Source organism: Pyrgilauda ruficollis, unplaced genomic scaffold (assembly GCF_017590135.1).
Source record: "Pyrgilauda ruficollis isolate IOZ18807 unplaced genomic scaffold, ASM1759013v1 scaffold48, whole genome shotgun sequence".
NCBI lineage: Eukaryota > Metazoa > Chordata > Aves > Passeriformes > Passeridae > Pyrgilauda > Pyrgilauda ruficollis.
The window spans coordinates 172,068-193,513 of NW_024526377.1; the positions used below are offsets into that span (position 1 = coordinate 172,068).

At 45.3% G+C, this 21,446-nt stretch overlaps 1 protein-coding gene across 44 annotated transcripts in view; it reads left to right on the forward strand.

The window, feature by feature from the left end:
- Positions 1–21,446, forward strand: part of EPB41 (erythrocyte membrane protein band 4.1) — a 95,037-nt gene that overhangs the window by 36,054 nt on the left and 37,537 nt on the right. For 29 of the 44 annotated variants that reach the window (XM_041479188.1, XM_041479197.1, XM_041479177.1 and 26 more), the window contains 6 exons: positions 7,851–8,293; positions 10,935–11,165; positions 13,523–13,627; positions 17,059–17,101; positions 19,061–19,136; positions 19,596–19,814. In XM_041479188.1, the coding sequence (XP_041335122.1) occupies positions 11,112–11,165; positions 13,523–13,627; positions 17,059–17,101; positions 19,061–19,136; positions 19,596–19,814 (497 nt within the window). In that variant the 5' untranslated portion in view covers positions 7,851–8,293; positions 10,935–11,111. Of the gene's footprint in view, positions 1–2,069; positions 2,088–7,833; positions 8,294–10,934; positions 11,166–13,522; positions 13,628–17,058; positions 17,102–19,060; positions 19,137–19,595; positions 19,815–21,446 lie in introns of those variants that run through there. The other 15 variants (XM_041479183.1, XM_041479187.1, XM_041479200.1 and 12 more) reach the window with 5 other exon arrangements.

A 21,446-nucleotide genomic window follows, 5' to 3' on the forward strand; every position in this document is an offset into this window, starting at 1 on the left:
AGAATGATATTTCCTCTGCATTAAATATATTTGGAGTGTTGCTGTCAGAAGAAAAGGTCTTGAAATCAGCTTAGGATAGTGTAGTGACTAACTTAAGTGTCCTTAACAAGCTGAGGGAATTGTGGATATTCAGCCTTGAGAAGAGAAAGCTCCAGGGAGACCTTAGAGCCCCTTGCAGTGCCTAAAGGGGCTTATAAAAAGGAGGGAGATTGACTTTTTTATACAGGCAGATAGTGAGAGAATGAAGAGGAATGACCTCAGGGCAGGATTTGGTGGGATAGTGGGGAGAAATTCTTTGCCAGGAGGGTGGTGAGGCCCTGGCACGGGTTGCCCAGAGAAGCTGTGGCTTTCCCTGGATCCCTGGAAATGTCCAAGGCCAGGCTGGATGGGGCTCGGAGCGTTCTGGGATAGTGGAAGCTGTCTCTGCCCATGGCAGGGGGAGTAACAAGATAGGCTTTCAGGTCCCTTCCCACCCAAGCCGTTCTAAGATTATGTGATATTTGATGGCAATTTGATTCTGTGATATTTGATGGCAATTTTGAAGCTGAAAGCTGAGGTTGAGGACGTTTTCATCCAGCTTTTTCAGCCAGCTTTCATGAGGGCACGGCAGAGAACAAGCCTAGTGCTTGTTCTCCCAGCCCTTCCTGTAAGTGGTTCCCTCAGATAGTTCAAATATTGTGCATTTCATGTGTGCTAATAGCATCTGAATAACTGTGTGATCATGGTTATTTTTAATGAATTTGGGGCGTTGTACCAGGGTGTGGTAGATATATTTGAGGCACTTGGATGAATGCAAATTGCATTCACCCGTGAAGTGACAAATGAAGCGCTTAAGTGCGATGTTCCTGGCACACAGGGGAGGAGCAGCCCATGTGTGTGAACTGGGACAGTCAGTGATGGAGCCTCTTAAGAGGTTTTAGCATCAAACATCCTTCTGGCTCTTGGTGCAGCAGTGGTTCATCCTGGCAGGTGCCTCTGTGTGTATGTGTGTGTGTGTATCTGCGTGCAGGGGTTGTTTTTATCTAGCAGGCAGCTCTTTATCAAAGGAGCGTGCACGGCCCTCAGGGCTTCTAATTATAGCTTCGGTTTGGAAACAACCAAAGGGAGAGCAACAAAAGCAAAAAGTGCTTTACTCACGTTCTTGGGAAACTGTAAGGAAACAATATGAGCCCTGTTATGTTAAACCTTGAGTGTAAATGAGGCACAGTGTAAGTAAACACATCTGTGTTCAGTCAGGAAAAAAACCACCTTATGAATAATTCATGGCAAAAATCCTCCTGTTCCGTTGATGGAGAGCTATTGCTTATTTCTGTTGAACTGTTGCTTTAACAAGATGGAATGGTGCAGCAGAGCCATCGTCACACGCAGCGGTGGCATTGTCATCTCTGCTGTGCTGTCATCGCCACCGCAGGTATTCCTTCGCTGCGGAGTCAGGAGTGGCTGTGATGGAGTGACCTGCTGGGACGGAGCCTGTCCTTGCCATTGCCTCCCTGTGATGGAATGGCTCGCTCATGGTGCTTTTGTAAGCACCGTTCCGCTGCTTTTCTTTGCACAGATTTCTGGCGCCTGCTGGGTGCCCGTGCTGCCCATTTCCGTGAGAGGGTGGTGGAGGGAGCAGCCCCAGGATGTTATCTGCACCACGCAGGGGCTGAGCTGTTCGTAGGGTGGGGATGGGCTTGGATGGATCCCTCCCTCCCTCCGCCAGGTCGGGCAGATACTGGCTCTTCAGGCAAAGGATGGTTTTGGAGTGACTGCTGCCTGCCAGGCTGAGCCACTGTGTCCTGCAGGGGGGTTTGGAGACTTGTTTCTGGAGAAGCAGCCCTGTCAGGCACTGTGTGTTTGAGACCAAACCATGTTTTTTCTGCTCTGGCCTCTGCTGCAGAGGTGAAGGGAGCCCCGAGAGTTACAGCTTGCTACTGAATAGGAAACAGCACTTGTATTAAACTGATGGTTTTCTTGGTCTTCTTATCCAGCTACTGTGTTGCAGTGGGAGGAGGGATAGTCTATGAGCAGCTTGATTTTACTGGCAATCTGGTGGATGTGACTTCTCCGTGTCTCTGTTCTGGGTCCAACTGCTCCAAGTTCAAGTGAGTTTTCCAGACAGGCAGCCTTTCCAAACCCATTGCTTTAGACAAGGCCCCAGTGACAGGTACATGTTTTCATTTAAATTTCAGCACTTCACCAATGAGCAAAACCCATTAATTTCCATGTAAGGAATTCTGTACCATCCAGGAGGATTTCTGAGGATACGGAGGAGGAGCTCTCAGCTTCCTTTGCTTGTAATGCACTCACTGCTCCGTTTAGTCAGGTCATTTTATAAGCCCAGTCTTCAATTTGACATAAATGACTTGCTTTCAACAGATGGTGAGCTACTATTTTTGCCCTCATTTAAATAGGAAAGCTCTATGATAGCAGGAGATGGGAGAGGGGCATGGTGCTGCCGACGTGCAGTAGATTACCAGGGCTGGTCTGGTGAGAATTAAATCCAGGCAGCTGTAATGTGCCATCTGTGTTGTGTTGGGTGGTTTATTTTTCTCCTGTTCAGTGAGGCTCCTGAAGTCTCCTGTTACCCTCCAGGTCAGGCTGAGTGACTGCATCCTTTATGTTCGTGATCCAAAGTACCAGCACAGAAAGATGAGGCATGTTAATTTTAAGAGGGGTTATAAAATGTCAGCACAAATTAATCCTCTAATGAAATGTATTAAATAAATTCTGAAAGGTTCTGAGTCTTTAGATTATTTTGAAGTTGTTTGAATTTCTGTTGAGAGGCTTATTTTATTGCATTTGAATTTGTTACCTTGTTTGAAACCCCCAAGCAAACAGCTCTCTGCTGTGGTCATAGAATCCCAGACTGGTTTGGGTTGGTAGAGACCTTAAAGTCCATCACATTCCACCCCCCTACCATGGCTGGGGACACCTTCCACTAGATGAGATTGCTTCAAGCTCTATCCAATGTTTTCTTTACTGTAGTAAAAATCACATGTAGGACACATAACACACACGTGGAGTGAGTCGTGCTGGTGGCAGCTGCAGTTTCCTCCTCTCCCACCCACAGGTTTGTTGCACGTGCACAAGGTCTTGGCAAAACTGAATTTTCAGGCTGTGCTCTCTATTTCAAGCAGCATTCTGTGTAGTTTCCCTGGTGAATTGTGTGATTTTCACACACATTATGAAACAGGAAGGAACGCATTTTAAAGAAACCCACCACGCTGTTGCTGAAACTATTTGATTTTTGCCTATTTTTAGCAGAAATTTCTGTCTTATCATTATCTCCAGCTCTTGCTGGAGCAGCAGTGTTCAGTGAAGCCACACATTTCTGTGTAGCAAGGTCAAGACAGTTTGTCCCACCCGTTATCTGGTGTTAGGCATCTCTGCAAGACGGTTTGTGTTTCCAAGAACTGCACCTTCCTCATGGACAGTCCTCTTTCTTCTCTCTGAAAGACTAAGCCACTGGGAATTAAGTTATGACATAAGCCATAAATCATTTTTCCAGGCTTGGAAGCAGGGATAAGTTAGATTTTTCACAGAATCACAGGCTGGTTTGAGTTGGAAGGAAACTTAAAGCCCATGTCATCCCACCCCCTGCCATGGGCAGGGACACCTTCCACTGTCCCAGAGTGCTCCAAGTCCTGTCCAGCCTGGCCTTGGACCCTTCCAGGGGTCCAGAGGCAGCCACAGCTTCTTTGAGCAACCTGTGTCAGGGCCTCACAGGCAGGAATTTCTTCCTGATTTCTAATTAACACTTCCTTCCTTCAGCATAGTTTCCGTTTACTGTTGCTAAACTTACTGGGTGCCTAAATAAGAGAGACTGAAGTAGGCTGACAGGTAGGAGAGGGTGACAGACATATCTAAACTTGCCTGTTTCATTGAGCCTCTGTCTCTTGTCATGGAACAGCCCAAATGAGCAGCACTGTCATTTCCAGGGAACTCAGGTGCCACCACTTAATGAGAACCTTCCAGAGCACAGGCACCCTAAGGGAGGAATTTACCGTTCTCTCAAGGATTGAAGGCTTTCTCAACATGGAGCTGTTGCAGTGTGTTGAGCTACTCTAAAATCTTTTAGATAAGTCTCTGTGTGTCTGTGCAGTGTGGAAAATCAGGATGGTTTAGCTTAGATTGGGGTTGTCTTATGATGTCTGCAAGAGCAGAACCTATGGAGCCATGTGGGGATGAAACTGAGTTTAGCCATCATCTGCTCACCAGGTAATTAGTGCAGGGTGGATGGGGCTTGGAGCAACCTGGTCTAGTGGAAGGTGTCCCTGCCAATGCCAAGGGGTTGGAATGAGATGAGTTTAAGGTCCCTTCAACCCAAAGCATTCCATGATTTTATCATTGAACCACATATGTTGGGAGCAGAGCGAGCAATGAGCACTTGTGCACCTTTTCAGTCTGTTTTGTTTCAAGGATTTTGATGCAGGAAAGAGAGATGAGTATGTATGAATTACACCAAGCCCAGGGAGATATTGTGTGTTCCCTACAGCTGTGCCCTTGGCCAGAAAGAAGGATAAGCACTGAGGATGGGGGGCTGTAGAGTCTTTGCAGGTACAGCAGGTTCAGGAGGTGCCCCTGCACTGTTTTGCTTTGACGTTTGGTGTTCAGAGTTGCTGATGCCTTTTGAGAGAAGATCTGTGGAGCTCCCTCTTCATCACCAAAGCACCGACATCCTTGAGGAGGTCCAGGTTCACCCCTGGGGGCTGCTCTGGTTCAGATGAGGTGGGATGTTGCTGGTGGGAGGTCACCCCATGGTGCAGATGTGCTCAGCCTGTGTTCTGCTGTGGAAGTATTTAACACCTTTCTCTTCAGGTTGCTTCCAGTTGCCAAAGCTGCCTTATTTGGAGGATGTTCTTCACATTAAAAGTCCTTAGATATAAATATATATTTGTACTCTTTTGTGATGAGATTGTTACTCTGAAATCTCTCTCTGGGATCATATCTGAGTTTTGTTGTAGTTTGCTTATTTCCATAGTGTTTAACACCTTCTCCACTCCAGACTTGTGAAGAGCCTGCCTTTTACAGGCTGTCTGACATCAAACCTTCAGCCTCTACCAAAGAAAGCCCCTCCAAATGAAGTATTTACGATGTGACAGTTCAGAGCAAAAGGTTAACAGCACTGCTTGGGTGCTGCTACTGCTCTTACAGTAGCAGAGCATCTTCCTCCAGCATCCAGGGAGCTCCTGAGGCACCTGCTGGCTCAGCAGAATCGCTTATGGAATAGCAAGGGAAGAAAATTTAATTTTAATAAAAACCTGCTTGTGGTTTGGCTGTGGGCAGTGCTTTCTCCAAGGGATGGGTTGAAGAGCAGTGGAGCGGGAACCTTCGCTCTTTGTGTCTGCTCTGCTGTGGGCTGGATGGGAAACAAAGCACCATTTGGCACCTGTCTCCTTGCAGGAAAGGCCCTTTTCTTCCATGTATAATCACAGACTGGCTGGGGTTGGAAGGTTTAAAGACCATCTCCTTCCACCCCCATGCCATGGACACCCTCTCAGTTATGTTACTTACTTACGAATCTCTTTGCTTTTGATAATGAATGTAGGGGAAATAATTTCTGAGCATAAAACTTCCAAGGGAGGGAGTCAGCCGGGAGTCCACGCATTGGAGCAGCGCACTCGGGTCTTGCAGCAAGATGTTTGCTGTACCCAGTGAATTATTGGTGCTGGCTGCTGTGAAGTGTTTATTGAGAAAAGAAGGGCTCTGCATCCCCAGCGCTGCTGCGGGGATCTGGCTGAGCTGAAGCGTGGTTGTTGGGGAAGGGAGGAAAGACAAGGAGATGTTTGCTCATTGCCAGCCAGACCCACCTTCCTGCGCCAGGAAAGGTCCATGACTGCAGCTTTGAAATGTAAACAAGTCAACAAATCTTGTTCCAAGCTATTGGTGTTTAAAGAGAGAAAAGTACATCCAGAGGAAATGTTCCTTTGTGGACTGTCCCTGGGGCTTCCTGCAGCCGATAAGAGCTGCTCCTCAGCTGTGCCCTCCCCACTAACGTCATCTCTAAAGCTTTGGTTCTGCCTTTTTGGTTTGAAGAACAACTCGTCCAGTGTTGTGTGTTTTGATAACGATTCCTACAAATTTATTTATTCAAACCAAACACGGTGGGAAGCAACAACAAAGCAGGCTGCTCCAACAGCTGGTGCCTGAGGGAGCTGGCTGCTGATGTGTGATTGTGGTGGGACAGGCTTGCAGGTGGGACAGGTGGGACATCCCTTTCATTCTGTGTGTGCTGGGGCATTGGGAGCTTTGCCCTGGGTGATGGCATAGTGGGTTTGGGGTGATGAGTGTTTGGCTGAACAGAGTCCTTGGCCTCTTCACTGCCTTGTGGCATCTCTAGGAGTTCTTGGAGAGCAGAAATTGGCTGCATAGTGGCTGGGGTTCTCTGCAGTAGGAGCCATGGGTTGCTAATGGGTGGCAAGGGATTGCAGGAGGAGAGGGAGCAGAAGTAAGAACTTCAGGAACAAGTCACACATATGCTGCCATCTGCAAACTGGTCACAAGCACATCTGGATTTGGGCACCCTCGACCATGTAGCATCCCTGGTCCACTGGCTGCTCATGATGCAGGTTCTCTGCTTGGGTGCCTGTTTCTTCAATGCAGGTTGGAAGCTGCTGTTTCAGTGGCCTCTGCCACTCCATTGGGTTTGGAAATACCCAGAGCAGCTCACAGAGGGTAGATGGTGAGTGGAGAGTAATTCTGTCTTCTTCTTCTTCTCGAGACCATGCTAAAATGAGCCCTGCAGGTCGTCCCCAAGACTGTTGGGGCTGAGTCCAAGTGAAAAACCCCAACAAAAACCCCAAACCAAACCCTGTAACCTCAGGAAGTTTGTGTTGCTGCAGAAACAAATTCAGGGGAGGTCTGTGATGCTGTGCTGATTTTACCATGGCATTAGAAATACTATGAAATGTTTGCATTAAACGCAAGGGGAAAGTCCTTTGAAGAGCTGGGAGGGCTTTTCTCCTTCAAGCACTCTGGTTCTTTTAGCAGTCAGGATGAGTTATATTAAAGTTGATGAATGCAATAATATGTAGGAGGATGACATCTTGAAATGTTTCTTAATTTTAAGTGTGTATTTTGAGCAAATGTTTATACACTGAGGCTCGGGCTGGGGGATTGAGGCATATTGGATTATATGCTATTTGCTCAGTGTAAGCAGTGGCAATTTATTGCTGCAGATACATGTGATACGGTGTGCAAAGATTAGTTCTATCCCCTCTAAAGCATGATTATTTTGGGTCCTCTTTATACCTTAAATAGATATTCTTCTCATGTGATTTCCATCTTTTTGTGTCAACAGCCCAGGCTAAAGTTGAAATAAACATTGCATCAGCTTAATAGCACAAGCTCTGAGGAAATCTGCTCTCCATTATAGATGTTTGGAAACCTTTTCATTTGACATTTTTCCAGTGTGCAGTGCAAATACCCTGTGAATCCCAAAGTCTGCTGGGCTCCACTGGATTTGTCTGGTACAGAACAATGTGACTGCTCAACACTGATGGGTCCTGTTCCCAGCAGTGTGGCTTGCTGTGTTTTAGATCAAAGACTCTTAGAATGGTTTAGGTTGGAAGGAACCTTAAAGATTATTTTCAAAGCAAACTGTAGCAAAAGGAATGACTTTGCTTTTGCTGACTTAGGCTGGAGTCAGCCAGGGTTTCATCCCCTTACAGGCCATTGACTTCAGAGTTGGATTTGATGATGCTTGTAGGTCCCTTCCTCTCTGGTTCTGTTACAGGGTGGTGTGGCTGGTGAATATGGTGTGTCTGTGCTCGTGGTTGGTTTGAATAGCTCAGTCAGACATGGGTATTGGAAACCTCTTGATTGAGCCCTTTTGCTCCTCTCTTACAGCATCATCATGACAACAGAAAAGAGCCCAGCAGCCAACGCTGACAACTCAGAGCAGCAGCAAGCCAAGGAGGAGGAAGGAGTTACTGAAACACAGAAGCAAGAGGCTTCCCTGGAGGAAGGGGCTCAGCCAGCACCAGAGAGGCAGCCCCAGAAGCAGAAGGCCTCCAACGGAGATACCCCCACACACGAGGAGCAGGGCAAGAAAGAACGTCGCACCTCTGAGGGCCGAGGTCTCTCCCGCCTCTTCTCCTCCTTCCTCAGGAGGCCCAAGTCTCAGGTATCCGAAGAGGACAAAGACACTGATGCTCCCAAAGAGGCGGGAGGTGACCAGAAAGATGCAGGATTAGGAGCCAGCCCTGATGACGATATCCTGGTGAAAGCTCCGATTGCAGCTCCTGAGCCCGAGCTCAAAACTGACCCATCACTGGATCTCCATTCCTTGAGCAGTGCAGAAACACAGGTAAAACACCCCATTCCAAGGACGTGCTCCCTGCTGCTTAAAAATGTGTCTTTGTAGCCAGAATTACAACAACTTCGTATCCGAGGCTGGTGAGCTTGACCAGAAAAGATCATGAGATGCCGAAAAGGCTCTTGTTAGCTCCCTGTGTTTCATTGTGTACTTCCCACTCTTGCATCCCTGAATCTGACCTGAAAAGTACCTGTTTCAGGAATTAGTGTTACACTCCACAGCATAATTTAAAATGCCCTGTGCTGAATCATTGCTCTGCTGAGGCTTGGGGTGTCACATCAGAGCACAGAGGGTTCACATTCATTGAGTCCAAAACCAGGATTGATCATCAGGATATCCTTGGTGTGAGCAGGATCAAGGCAGGTCAGTGGCCCAAGGTGGACGTTGCAAGAGTATTTGGATTTGGGAATGGATTTCTTCAACTTCAAGGAGCGCAAGCACAGCATTTTAGGACTTGGTCATCTGTTCGGTCCGGGCTAGTGCTGAGCCTGCCAAATATAAATATTTTCTGCTTATGCATCATGTAGACGGGCCTTTCTGCATGGCACATGCACTGAACCCAGCTCCTGAGACATGTCTGATGTCTGCTCTTTCCAGCTAGGGTCATTTTTCATGCAAAATTTAATGTTTAAAAATCTAAAGTAGAAATTGAGGCAGAGACACCCCCAGGGAACATTCACTGAGCTGTGGCTGGTTATTGATTTGGGGGTGCTGGGTGCCCTTTCTTCCTTCTTGGGTAGTTGCAGCTCTACTATTACTTGAGCCTGAAGTGGAAAAAGGTGGGTATTCCTTTTCCTCAGTTGGGAATTTCTTATATCCCAACCAACCTGTGTGTATTGCTGGAGCCAGACTAGGTGAAATCCAGATTTCTGACCCACTGCCTTAAGTTCACAGTGGCTCCAGATACCCACAAATGCTCAGTTTTGGAGCAATACTTTACACATTCAAGCATTGCCACTAGGCAATAATTGTAAATCCACCTCCTTAAAATTACAAAGTTGTAGAGAGGGTAGTAGGTAACAGCTTTTCCTTTCTTTTCCCAAATTTCTGAGCCTGTGAAGACCGTGGGATGATCTCTCCTCATGTTTTATACCTCTGAGGGTTGGGGTTAGAAGTATGGGGAAGAGGTGGAGATCTTCAGGCAATTTCAGCCCAGAAATTGTATTTTCAAGAGGAGCTTCTTCTTGGAAGTGTTTAAGGCCAGGCTGCATGGATCTTGGAGCAACATGGTCTAGTGGAAGGTGAGATGGGCTTTAAGGTCCCTTTCAACCAAAACCATTCTGTTTTTTTTAATGCATGATTTCTTTCTCTATTTATCTCTGATTTGCTGGTCCTGAGCCCATATGAATTTGCACCCCAGCCTTTCTTCATGGGTCGTTCATTTTAGACTACGCAATTGTGTATTTTTTAGTTCTTATTTTAGATCACTGTCAGTGCCTTTCTGAACTGTGACACTCGGCAGATATTTCTGCTGTGAAAGCATTTGCGAGGTGCTGCAGTTTGATAAATGCTGACCGACGGGCATTAGGAGCTTTGATTCCCTGCTCCCAATTGTCCCAGTTCTGCTGGAACAGAAGTCAGCAGCTTGTTGACATTATTTAGTTTTTAAATACCTCTGTGCACTTGTGCCTGAGTGTGATTTCATGAGACGTGATGGGCTGAACAGACAAGGTTTTGCTCTTCCTCTGCTGCAGCTCTTTGCTCCTGCTGCATTCAGCCCCTTCCAGCATTGTCACAGCCTGCCGTGAACTCGTTTAACCTGCTGAAGTGGCAGAGGAAAAAAAACCATATGGCTTCCTTCCTCCTCCTGTCCCCAAACTACATCTCTTTCTGCTATTTGAGTGGATTAAACTGGCTTGCAAAGTGCTTCCGTAGGCAAAGGGGATGGTGGTGTGCAGACTGCTTTCCCTTTTTGGAGGCAGAGAGCTGCTCTGTCAGCTCCAATGGCCATGAAGCCTCAGCCCTGACCCTCCTTTTAGTGCCACTGCTACCATAAAATCCCACAATGGTTTGAGTTGAAAGGGACCTTAAAGCCTATGTCATCCCACCCACTGCCAGGGGCAGGGACACCTTCCAATATCCCATGGTGCTCCAAGCCCTGTCCAGCCTGGCCTTGGACCCTTCCAGGGATCCAGAGGCAGCCACAGCTGCTCTGGGAAGCCTGTGCCAGGGCCTCCCCACCCTCATGGGAAGAATTTCTTCCCAATATCCCACCTAGCCTCTGTCACTTTAAAACAATTGCCCCTTGCCATGCCAAGGGCCAGTGCACTGGAACAACAGCTATGCCAGAGTGGCAGTGGGAGCACTGGGGGTCCTGCCTGAGAGGGGAAAAAACCTTCCCAGTCCAGAAGGTGCTGTCACTAACGCCATGAATGCATGATGTAATCTGCCCTGATTTCTCTAATCAACCTTATTTCTTTTTTATTACATCATTTACAAAATGAAAACTTGAGAAGTACTTGGAATAAAAATTAATACCATTCCCTTGGTCACCCTAATTGCTGCTCCAGATCCTGGGTTACAGGTTAAAGTGGGATAATGAATTCTGAGTGAGATCCCAGCCCTGCAGTGTTTGTTCCATGTGATGCTTTGTTTGTTTGTTTGTTTGACACCTCTAAACTGGGGGTTTCAGCCTGCTCAGGAGGAGAGGAGGGACGACCAGGAGCCTTTGGGAAGAGACCTCGAGGACAGGGAAGAAGGGGAAGCAAAGGAAGAGGGTGCCAAACCAGAACCGAAGCCAGAGTCTCTGGAGACTAAAGCAGACAAGGAGTTGAAAGCTGCCCAAAAAGCAGTGAAAAGACACAGAACGATGTACTGCAAAGTTGTCTTGCTGGATGACACCATTTTTGAGTGTTCTCTGGATGTAAGTACTTTGGGGGTTTGGTTCTGCTTCTCCTCTCTTCTCTCTCCCTTCTGCTTCTCTTGAAAAATCACCACAAACACGATTTAATAGGGGCCTAATGTGCTGCCAGGGAATTACATGACAGGTTTTACTGCAGAACAAGCCTGCTGTAAGCTATAACAACTTATTTAGTGTATTGTAAAAACCTCTGGGTACTAGGAATCTTTATTTTATTGTTCTGCTATTACAGGGTGCCTTACTTTATAAAGGTGGAGGAAAGGTAAAAAAAAAAAAAAAACAAACCAAACCCAAACTTTATATTACTTGATGTTCCTGATCTCTCTTATTTGTATTCCAGGCTAGAGTTCAGGTTTTTGGGGTAGGTTGCAATTGTCTAAATAACTTTTGCCTCTTTGGCTTTGAATAAAATGGGTTGTATAAAATTGATTTGTGCTTTTTTAGTTCCCCAAGTTACCTTTACCTCTCAGGCTGCTGGTTCTCTTAGCTCCTGGTGCTTCGATGTAAAGAAAAACACACTGTGTTTAGCCTGCAGTTGAATATATTTCCAGTAAACAATTTAAAATTATGTTGATTTAGAGCACTGCAACCCTCTTCATTTGAGAGCTTTTTTTCTCCTTTATTTCATATATTCCCTCACAGGTGGTGCTGTCAGGGCAATAAAAAACGAGCAGAGATCCCTATTTTAGTATCAAAGTACTTGTCTGGAATAGCAATAATCTGGTACTTACCATTGGAACATACTTCCACCAGCTTGTTTTCCTTCAGTCCTGCTGGTAAATGGGCCAAGAGAGGGTATGTGGGCACATGGCTCCTTGTGGGAACAATCACCTTGGGTGATCCTGGGCAAGTAGGTCAGTGCTGAGTGTTTGTGTAATGGTGGCGCTGCTGGTACTGCCTGGGATCAGCTCAGAGCATCACTGCCCCCATCACCTTCCCCTTGGCCAGGGAGACTGTGTGCAGCCCCAAGGAATCTCTTCCTCAAATCCCAGTGACAGCTTGCTGAGGCTTTGTGCCTTAGTTTGCTGCAGTGCTCCCTTTGGATACTGTCATGGGCACTGTTGGAGGGAGAGCCATGGATAGTCAGGCAGAGCCTGACTTGAGCAGGACATGAAAAATTTCTCTCTGTATGTCCAGAGTGCCGTGATGGACACTGCAGAGGGTTAGGGGGGCCACTGTGTCAGTGAGACTCTTAACTTGAGAAGCACCCTTGGCTTTAGTGCCAGTGTAATTCTGCTCTGGCAGTTTGAGAGTTTATTAAGATTTAATTGGGAAGGAATTGCAAAGGTGTAGGCAAAGAGTAGCACAAATGCTTTTATCCGAGGAGAATTAGTGTTTTCAGGCATCCTTTCCGACTGACAGCCCTGGAAGCTTTTTTGTTTCTATATCAGTGCCAATTCTTTGAGGAATGCCCAGGCTAACGCATACATTATGTTACCTATAGAGTCACAATGTGTGCACAAAGGACCTGACAGCTGAAAGGCTGAAATAAAGCCAAGGAATAAAACAAGGCAGGGGTCTTGGAGCAGTTGCCATGCAGAGATGGCTGACAGGAGAGCTGCGGGCATTAGTGAAGCTGATTTTGCGTCACTGGAAATGCACTTTCTTCTAGCAAAGCCGCCAATGGAATGAGCTGCTTCTGGTTGCCATAGTTTTATGCCTCAGGGATGTTTTCCTTCATGCTTTTGGACTAAAAGGGTGTCTGTTCCTTGGCCACTTAATGGCTGCAGGATTTGGGGAAGAGAAAAAGAGGAAATAAGAATGCTCAAAGTGTGTTTCTGGAGATACGAAGCTGTGTGCTGAGTAGCTTTGGGCACATGAGGCAGATGGGAGAAGCTGGTTTTCTACAGCAGAGAAGGGTGATGGAAAGGCCATGGAAGTCTTGGGCTTTGGTTTTTTCTGAACCTGGGAAAAGTCAGGTTGCCCCTGAAATGAATAGGTTGGTAGCAGCAGATTAATCTCTTGATCGACACCTGATTCTGGGAGATAGCAGCACTGTAGATGTACCTTGGGAGGGAAAACCTGTCCAGATCCTTGGTGTCTATTAAGCTGTGTTGGAAAGTCCAGCTTTGGGGGATTTTCAGACATGGAGCTGGTGGGAAGAGAGAGACCCACTGTGGTTCTTGTTGCCTCCGTGGAAGTTTTATGTCTGGCTGCCTCTGGAATTTTTATGCCCTTTCCTGTAAGGAGTCCTTGCTCTGAAACAGTCAGGTGGTAAGATTTGGAGCTACTCAGGACCCTTTTTCCCCTTACTGATAGTGCACAGTGTGGTTTCATCCTATTCCCTTCTTCCCCTCTCCTGTGAGCAAAGACAGGCAAAACCCAGCCCTGTCCTACAGGATTTCTTTGTCTCTTTGCAGAAACACACTAAGGGACAGGATCTACTTAAAAAAGTCTGTGACCACCTCAATCTGCTGGAAGAAGACTACTTTGGTTTGGCTACATGGGACACACCAACCTCCAGGGTAAGCAGCTGTTGGTCTCAAGGGGGATTCAGCTCTTTCTGCATCATCTCCCCAGGGCAGGAAGTGGGGCAAAAGCTCTCTGCAAACTTGTTTTGGTGTCCTCCCTAAATATGGATTGCAGGTCATGACACAGGAAGAAATGGTGAATAAATGACTACAGGAGTGTGGATTTTTGTCAAAAAGCTATGTGAATCATAGAATGAATCCTAGTGAACTTGGGTCTTCACCTGGAGAAAAGTCATTATATTAGTTCACTGCAAAATTATGTCATTAAGTTACAAAGCTGAAGGAGTCAGGCTGCTCTGGCACTGGTGTCAGCATTGGGAAGGTTTGGTTGGAGCCATCCAGAGCATTTGCCCTGCAGAAGAACAGATGTGACTTTCTACCAAAGCTCCTACTTATGGTTTCAATTTAAGGTCTTTGTTTGATTTGACTCAAGCAATCTATTGAGACCTTGGTTACCCTTTAACTCAACAATTACTTTAGGGGTCTATTTCATAAAGCCAAAAGTGAGATAATTGAAATGAAGGGCCCTATTCTGTGTCCTTTAGACCAGTCATGTTGGTCTGTATTCTGACTCTTCCTCTGCTTCACCTTCAACAATCCCCTGTGGCCAGGTTACTGACTGACAGATGTCTGTCATTAAATACTTTATATTGTTTTATACACAGGCAAGATAACAACCAAAAATAACACTGTTTGAGACAGACAGAACTCCTACTTTGTTTTACAGTCTCTGGTGTCTTCCAGTTTTCTTGGATGTGAAATGTGTTTCCATGTATGTAACCTGGATATTTTTTATATCAGAGGATTTTTTTTTTTTTTTAATCAGAGTTCGTTCTTGCAGAGGGAGGGGTTAGATGTACTTTTAGATCCAATTAAGAGCAAAAAGAGTGTAGCTGGAGCAGCTCAGCCTCTTCTGCGTGTGCTGTGGGCAGCTCACTGCTGCATTTGGATATTAGGAAAAATTCCTTCCTGGAAGGGGTTGTCAAGCCCTTGGCTCAGGCCCCCCTAGGAAGTGGTGGAATGTCCCTGGAAGTGATCAAAAAGCTTATAGATGTGGCATTGCAGACACTGCCTAGTGCTAACCTTGGCAGTGCTGGAGTAATGATTGGACTTGATGATCTTAGAGGACCTTTCCTAAATGATTCTATGGTTTCCCAGACCCTCGGACTTGCTCTTCTTGTGCTCAGGCTTTTGGCATTGATTCTTCTGGAAGCAGAAGCATGTACCCTCTCCCCCAGACCAACAAGGGCTGAGAGGTTGTGCAGCTGTTTAACTGTAGGGACTGAAAAGAGATTGTTTTTCAGATCTGTGTCCCAGAGCTGGCAGCTGGGGCAGATGAGGCCACTGTCTGTGGGTTGTTCAGCTCCAGTGTGGAGCAAGCTGGTTTGGTTTGCTCTGGTGGGTGAAAACACCATTTTTATTTTTTTTTTTTAATCTTTCTGGTTATGTTTCATTGTACTTTGAAATCTGAAGCTCTCCTGCTGTAACTTCAGCAAGACCTCCCCATCGTTACTGATTCACAGGTGACATGGTGTTGATAGGATCCAGGGATGAGCTCCTGTGTGGTGAATGCTTTGTGGGGTGCTCCCGGGATGAGTGGAAGGACGAGAATCTTGACTCCACGTTTCAGAAGGCTGGTTTATTATATTATGATATATATTGTATTAAAATGATACATTAAAACTATACTAAAAGAATAGAGAAAAAGGATTCATCAGAAGGCTAGAAAGAACAAGAATGGAATGCATAAAAAAGAGCTTGTGACTGCTCACAGCCTCGACACAGGTGGCTGTGATCGGTCATCAAGTGAAAACAATCCGCATGGACCAATCTAAGATGCACTGTTGGTAAACAATGTCCAGACCACATTCCACAGCCATCAGATAGTTAATTGTTTACATTTCTTTTCTGATGCTTCTCAGCTAGGAGAAAAATCCTAGCAAAGGATTTTTCATAAAATATCATGGTGACACTCCTGCACCTCACCTGCAGCTGTGTAGAGCAGGTGAAGATACTCGTGTATATTCCTGGATAGGGAAGGGTTGTATGTGACATTTTCCACCTTGATATTTAGGGAATAAACTTTCTGAGGACCAGTAATTACCCACATGGGCATAGCAGACGGTGACAGTGGGATTAGGAGGTTGTGACAGTGGCTGGAGCAGCTGGGCACCGTGGAGCAGCAAGGAGCTCCTTGCCCTGAAAGGGAGGCTTGTTTGCCACTGATTCATGACCCAGTGGGATAAAAGTGCTGTTAATTGCTGTTCCCATCATTGTCTGCTGGATCAGGCAGGGTGGGATGCATGACTGCACCCTGGGCTCACCCCAGTAACGAGTAGTTGTGACACCAGCTCAGCCATGGAGATGCTGTGCTCCAAGTTGTGGCTCTAAAAAGACAGCAGATGGGTTTTTCAAATGGATTTTGTATCCCCACTTTTATATGTTAGCGTAGGCATATAAAAAGAGGAGATTAAATGTGAGTATTGCTGTCTCTGTGCCATGAAGTTATGTGTCCTTCTGGTCAGGAGAGATTAGCTTGGGGGATTCAATGAGTTAATTCCTTCACCTCGGGAGACCTGGACGTCCAAATCCTATTCAGAGCTGGTGAAAATGAAGAGGTGGTTAAATGTAACCTCTCCAGGAGGGTTGCTAGCCCACTGCCAGTGCCTGCAGCAGGACAGGCCCTGACTCCTGCAAAGGGAAAGGCTCAGACCATGGAAAAAGCTGGAATTGTGTTTTGAGGTTTAAATTGCACCACCATCCCACAAAACCCCAAATTACGGAGGAGGGGGAAAAAATATATTTCTAAATTTGTAGCAGAGATAATACTAGAAACTTGAGTCATAGTTAAAAGACATGAAGTTTATGTCACACTCCTGTAAAAAATTCCAGCCTTACTCAGGAATTGGGTGTTTTTACTTGTATTTCAGCAATTAGGTCATTGAAAAACTATAGCTAATAATAGAAAGCCTTGGTGATCTTTGATCTGAATAGGGTAAGTAAGGAGGCAGGGTGCTTAAAGTTAATGTATCTGTCCTATTTTCCTATTTTTAAGGGTTGTGGAGAATAAAAAAGGTGTTGTACAAGTACCCCTGGTAACTGGGTGTGACTGTGGCCATAACTGTTACTCTGTTCTTGCAGCCCTAAATAATCTGCCTTTTTTTTTTCCTTCTCTTGTTACTCCTGCCTCCCTTATGAGTCCCTGGTAGGTGAATGGTTGGAAGTACACCCATGGAGACCACAGCCTGGAGTGAAAGTAATGAAGAATGCACGATCTCTTCAATTTCCATGGCTGCCTTTGTGTCAAATATTGTCCTTTTTTTTTTTTTTTTTTAATTTTCTTTTCTGTATTTTTAGCAATTTTCAGCTTTCTGTGGTGTTTCTGGACTGTCTGGTAAACTGTGAATGTTTTTATTCTCTTACAGACGTGGCTGGATCCTGCCAAAGAAATAAAAAAGCAGGTTCATGGTAAGTAGATTTAATTTATCATGTGGGGCGTGTGTGGTTTCTCCCAATGTGGCTTTGCTGAGCCATCCAGGGGGCCCAGGGATGGAGAGAGGTCAAGTGAGGGTGGCTGGCAGGGATCAGTACAAGTTCAAGCAGTCTGTGCATTCTTTCTGGCCTTCTTAAGATGTTCTTAATCTAGATTTAGGAAAAAATGTCATTTTCTTGGCAAAACAGCTTGAGGTGTGTTTTGCCTGAAGCAAAGCCACACGGTCAATGCAGTGCTGAAATGGGGGTGTGCTCCTTGCTGGAGGATAGGAAAATGGGTGTCAGTGGGAACCACTGAAATCCCAAAGGAGATTGGGGGACCCCAAGCAGAATTTTATGGTGGAACAAGGTTTTATGGACTGTGAGGCTGTTTTGAGGTCCAAATATCAATGGAATGATAAATGACTTGAGAAATATCAGCTCAAATACCAGATGCTCTCCCAAGTTGTGTTTTAAGGTCTGCTAGCACTGAATTAGTTCAAGATGAGGGCAGTGTCAAAATTAAGTATGTTTTAGAGGCTTTTGTTTTCTCTTGGGAGCAAGTCTGACTGCTTCAGAAGATTTTGGAAGGCAAATACTGTTTTTTGGATCCTTTTGTTGGTGGGAGGCTGAGAACAAAGTATGTCATTAAAATGCAGATTAGGGGTGCAGTGCAAGGCTGTGGGGAAGGGGAAGCTCCTGGTCTACCATCTTCTCTTGGAATCAGTAGCAGGGTGCATGTGAAGGGCAGGAGCTGCTCCATACATAAAATTCATCCAGTGAATGTAATAAATAGCAGCCTGCTGTGAAATCTGGTCCCCTGGGGATGGTTAAATGGCAAATTACTGATTTTACTTGAAGTGAAGGTATTTTGCATGTACATATGAATGTGTGGACACCTGTGTGTGGTGGTTTAGGCAACCTCTGCTCCCTTCATTGTCACCTTGGAATCACTTGTTTTGAACTGTGTGTGATGAAAACAATGTGCCTTGTGTTTAATCCCAGTTATGGCATTGCATAAGCAGTAAATCCAGGAATGCTCCATTCCCCGTTCCCTGTGTGAGATAGGGATAAACCTCCGAGCGAGTTAAGTGCAGGAGTTAAGTGCAGGGGTAGATCTTCTCTTTCTGAAATCAATCTTATTTTGAACTAGTGTTAAAGGGCACAGCAGGGGGAGATGTTACTATGGAAATCACTCAGGACTAGCTTCTACTAGGAAGTGGGATTATTTTCAAGGAAAAGAGTTACCTCTTCAGCTGTGTCATCTGGGCTGTCCATACCACATATCATGCCAATTCTTTGTGTGTTTATGTGAATTCTGACTCAGTTAATGCCTGCAATGGTGCTATACAAGGTTTGCAACAAGGTGTATTTAAGTAATTAGGTCTGGACTTGAAAAGCTCTTCGTATCTTGGTGTTTTCTGTCTTCATCCAGAGGTTGATGCTGGTGTTGGGCTAAGTTTAAGCTCTGTGTGAGCACCTGATCCCAGTGCATTAGGCTGAGGAGTGACTTAGCACAGCCTTCCTTGAACTTTGAAATTTGGGTTAAGCAGTAAACCAATTCATTCAATTGGTCAAACAACCAATTCATTAATTTATAGTCTATGCCTGATCTATTGTCATGAATCCCTTTTCAGTCAATGAAAAAATATGTCAGTCATTGGGCTTTTTAGCAATTAATTTAATTTTTGCCACAAGTTGTGCTTAATCCAGGTGATTTTCCCTGCCTTGCTTTTTTTCTCCTGCTTTTTTTACCTGCTGTAAATGAAATTACATCTTACGCTTATACAGGTGTTAAGCTGCAGCCAGCTGTGAGAGCAAGCAGTATCAAATCAGTGTTACATCTGCTAAATTCTGAAGATCAGATTGGCCATTCCCAGCTCTTTTATATCAACTGATCATCACAAAGCTGTCCCAGTGTGTTTATTTTTCTCAAGTTCTCCCTTGTCATTGCAGGGGGCCCATGGGATTTTACCTTCAATGTCAAGTTTTATCCGCCAGATCCTGCCCAGCTAACAGAGGACATCACCAGGTGAGTTATCCAGGAATCCTACTGCTGTGTTCTCCTGGATATGGAATAGAAATGTTTCATATTTGGGTGATTTTTCCTCCTTCAGGAAGGAGATCAGATGCCTTCACCATTTGGAGGGGGTTTGGTTTACTTTTAGTGGATGTGAGGATGCTCCCACACTCCACTGGAGTCCATGTGTAAAGCACTGTCATTTATAATTCTGCCATGTGCATGTTCATACAGAAAAGTAAATTCCTACCTAAAGCCAATATTTTCTGGTCAAAATGTCCTTTACTCCCTTAGCAGAGTGGAGGTGACCTTGAAGCCCCCAGTCCTCCATGCTGTTTACCTTGGGAATAAGTTCAAATTGGAAACAAGCATTGTCATATGTTCATCAGTGGCATTAAAAAAGAGGCTGATCCTCAAGTTTATAAATTTCTCTCTGTTCTCTGTGAATAGTATTTTCCTTTCTGCCCTCAGGTATTACCTGTGTCTGCAGCTTAGACAGGACATCCTTACAGGGCGGCTGCCCTGCTCCTTTGCCACCTTGGCTCTGCTGGGTTCCTACACGATCCAGTCAGAGTTGGGAGACTATGATCCTGATCTCCATGGCCCAGATTACATCAGTGAATTCAAACTGGCCCCAAACCAGACAAAAGAGCTTGAAGAAAAGGTTGTGGAACTTCATAAAACATATAGGTAAGGCACAGTGTGGCTGGAGGACTTGTTTGTGCACAGCAACACGAAATAAGGGAAATAAAGGGATTTTCTGGTGTTTTCCCCACCCCTGTGAGATACAGAAAACCTCTGGATGTCCCATCCCTGGAAGTGTTCTTGGCCATGTTGGATGGGGCTTGGAGCAGCCTGGGATAGTGGATGGTGTCCTTGCCAATGGCAGGAGGTGGAACCAGATGATTTTTGAGGGCTCTTCCAATCCAGACCATTCTGTGATTTTATGATGACTCTGTGAACATTAACTTTTAACAAAAAATTGAATACTTTAGACAAAATCTTTCAAGAAGCAGGAGCTCTTTTTTCCTGCATGAAGAAGAAATTACATTTTTAGAAAGCAGATGGGAAGTCTTGCAATTATTTAGTAACAAGTGATTTTTTCCCCCCACAGACTAGCCATGAAAATGGGGTTTAGTTCATGTGCAAATGCAAAATTTACTTGTTTTAACCTTGCCTTTTGCCTTTTTAAAATACATTTCTTTAGGATTTTTATAATTTTGGATTGGAGTTTGATCTAGTTTCTCTGTTTACACACTGTAGCCTACAGCCTGTTTGGGCATTCTCCTACTCCCATTTAGTGAGTAACATTAATTTCCTAATGTGGAAGGATTCCAGGTGAGCCAGGAGTTCCAAACCTGCAGTAAGTGTTTCCTAGTGCAGCCATGACCTGGGCAGGTTCAGGTGCATCTGGTTAAGGTAGGGTTGAACAACTCCTGGGACTCTCTCTGGTATCAGATTCAAGGGTAAACCTTGTCCTCATCCTATTTTGGACATATCTTCCTAGAAAGGAAAAAATGGAGCAAAGACAAGACTTTCTTGTCTTTCTTGTCTGACAGGCAGATGGAAGCAAAAAACTGGAGCACATTGGGAAGGGTGGATGTGGGCTGTGGCTGTGACCACTCAACACCTCACTCAAGCCTGTAAATCAATATTTTAAATTGATTCCCTTCCTTTTACACTGAGAGGAGAGGAAATTAAGGAAAATAAGTACTGGGCCTCTGACAAGCTTCATGACTTGGAGTCAAAGGCCGTTTGCTATGCTAGAAGTGGTGGATCACAGTGCTGAATTATTCATGCCCTCACCAGGAGACTTTAATGTATAAGATGTAGTTATATTTAATCTGTCTGCATGTGCTGGAGAAAACAACACGTCCCCATTTAATTTCTGGTCTATATTTTGTGAACATTAAACTTCAGAGGGTTTTCAGTGGGAATCACAGAATCATGGAATTGTTTAGGTTGTAAAAGACCTTGAAGACCATTGAGTCCAGCCATTACCCAGCACTGCCAAGCCCACGACTAAACTATGTCCCCAAGTGTAACATCCATGTGTTCTTTGGACATTTCCAGGGAAATCTCTGCTAAACCGTGCTCTGGCTCTTGCTACTGTATTTGCAAAGCACAAGGCACATATCAGGATGGTGACTGCTCCTGGGGCTTTCCTACAGGATTGTCCTTACCCTGGACTTTGCCCTGTCTCCCACCGCTCAAACCTCTATTTACATCACACACAAGATGTATGTGAGCACTCAGTAAGGAAGACATCAAAGGAGGGTAGAAAATTAAATGTATGCAGCTGAATCCTCTCCCAGCAGAGCT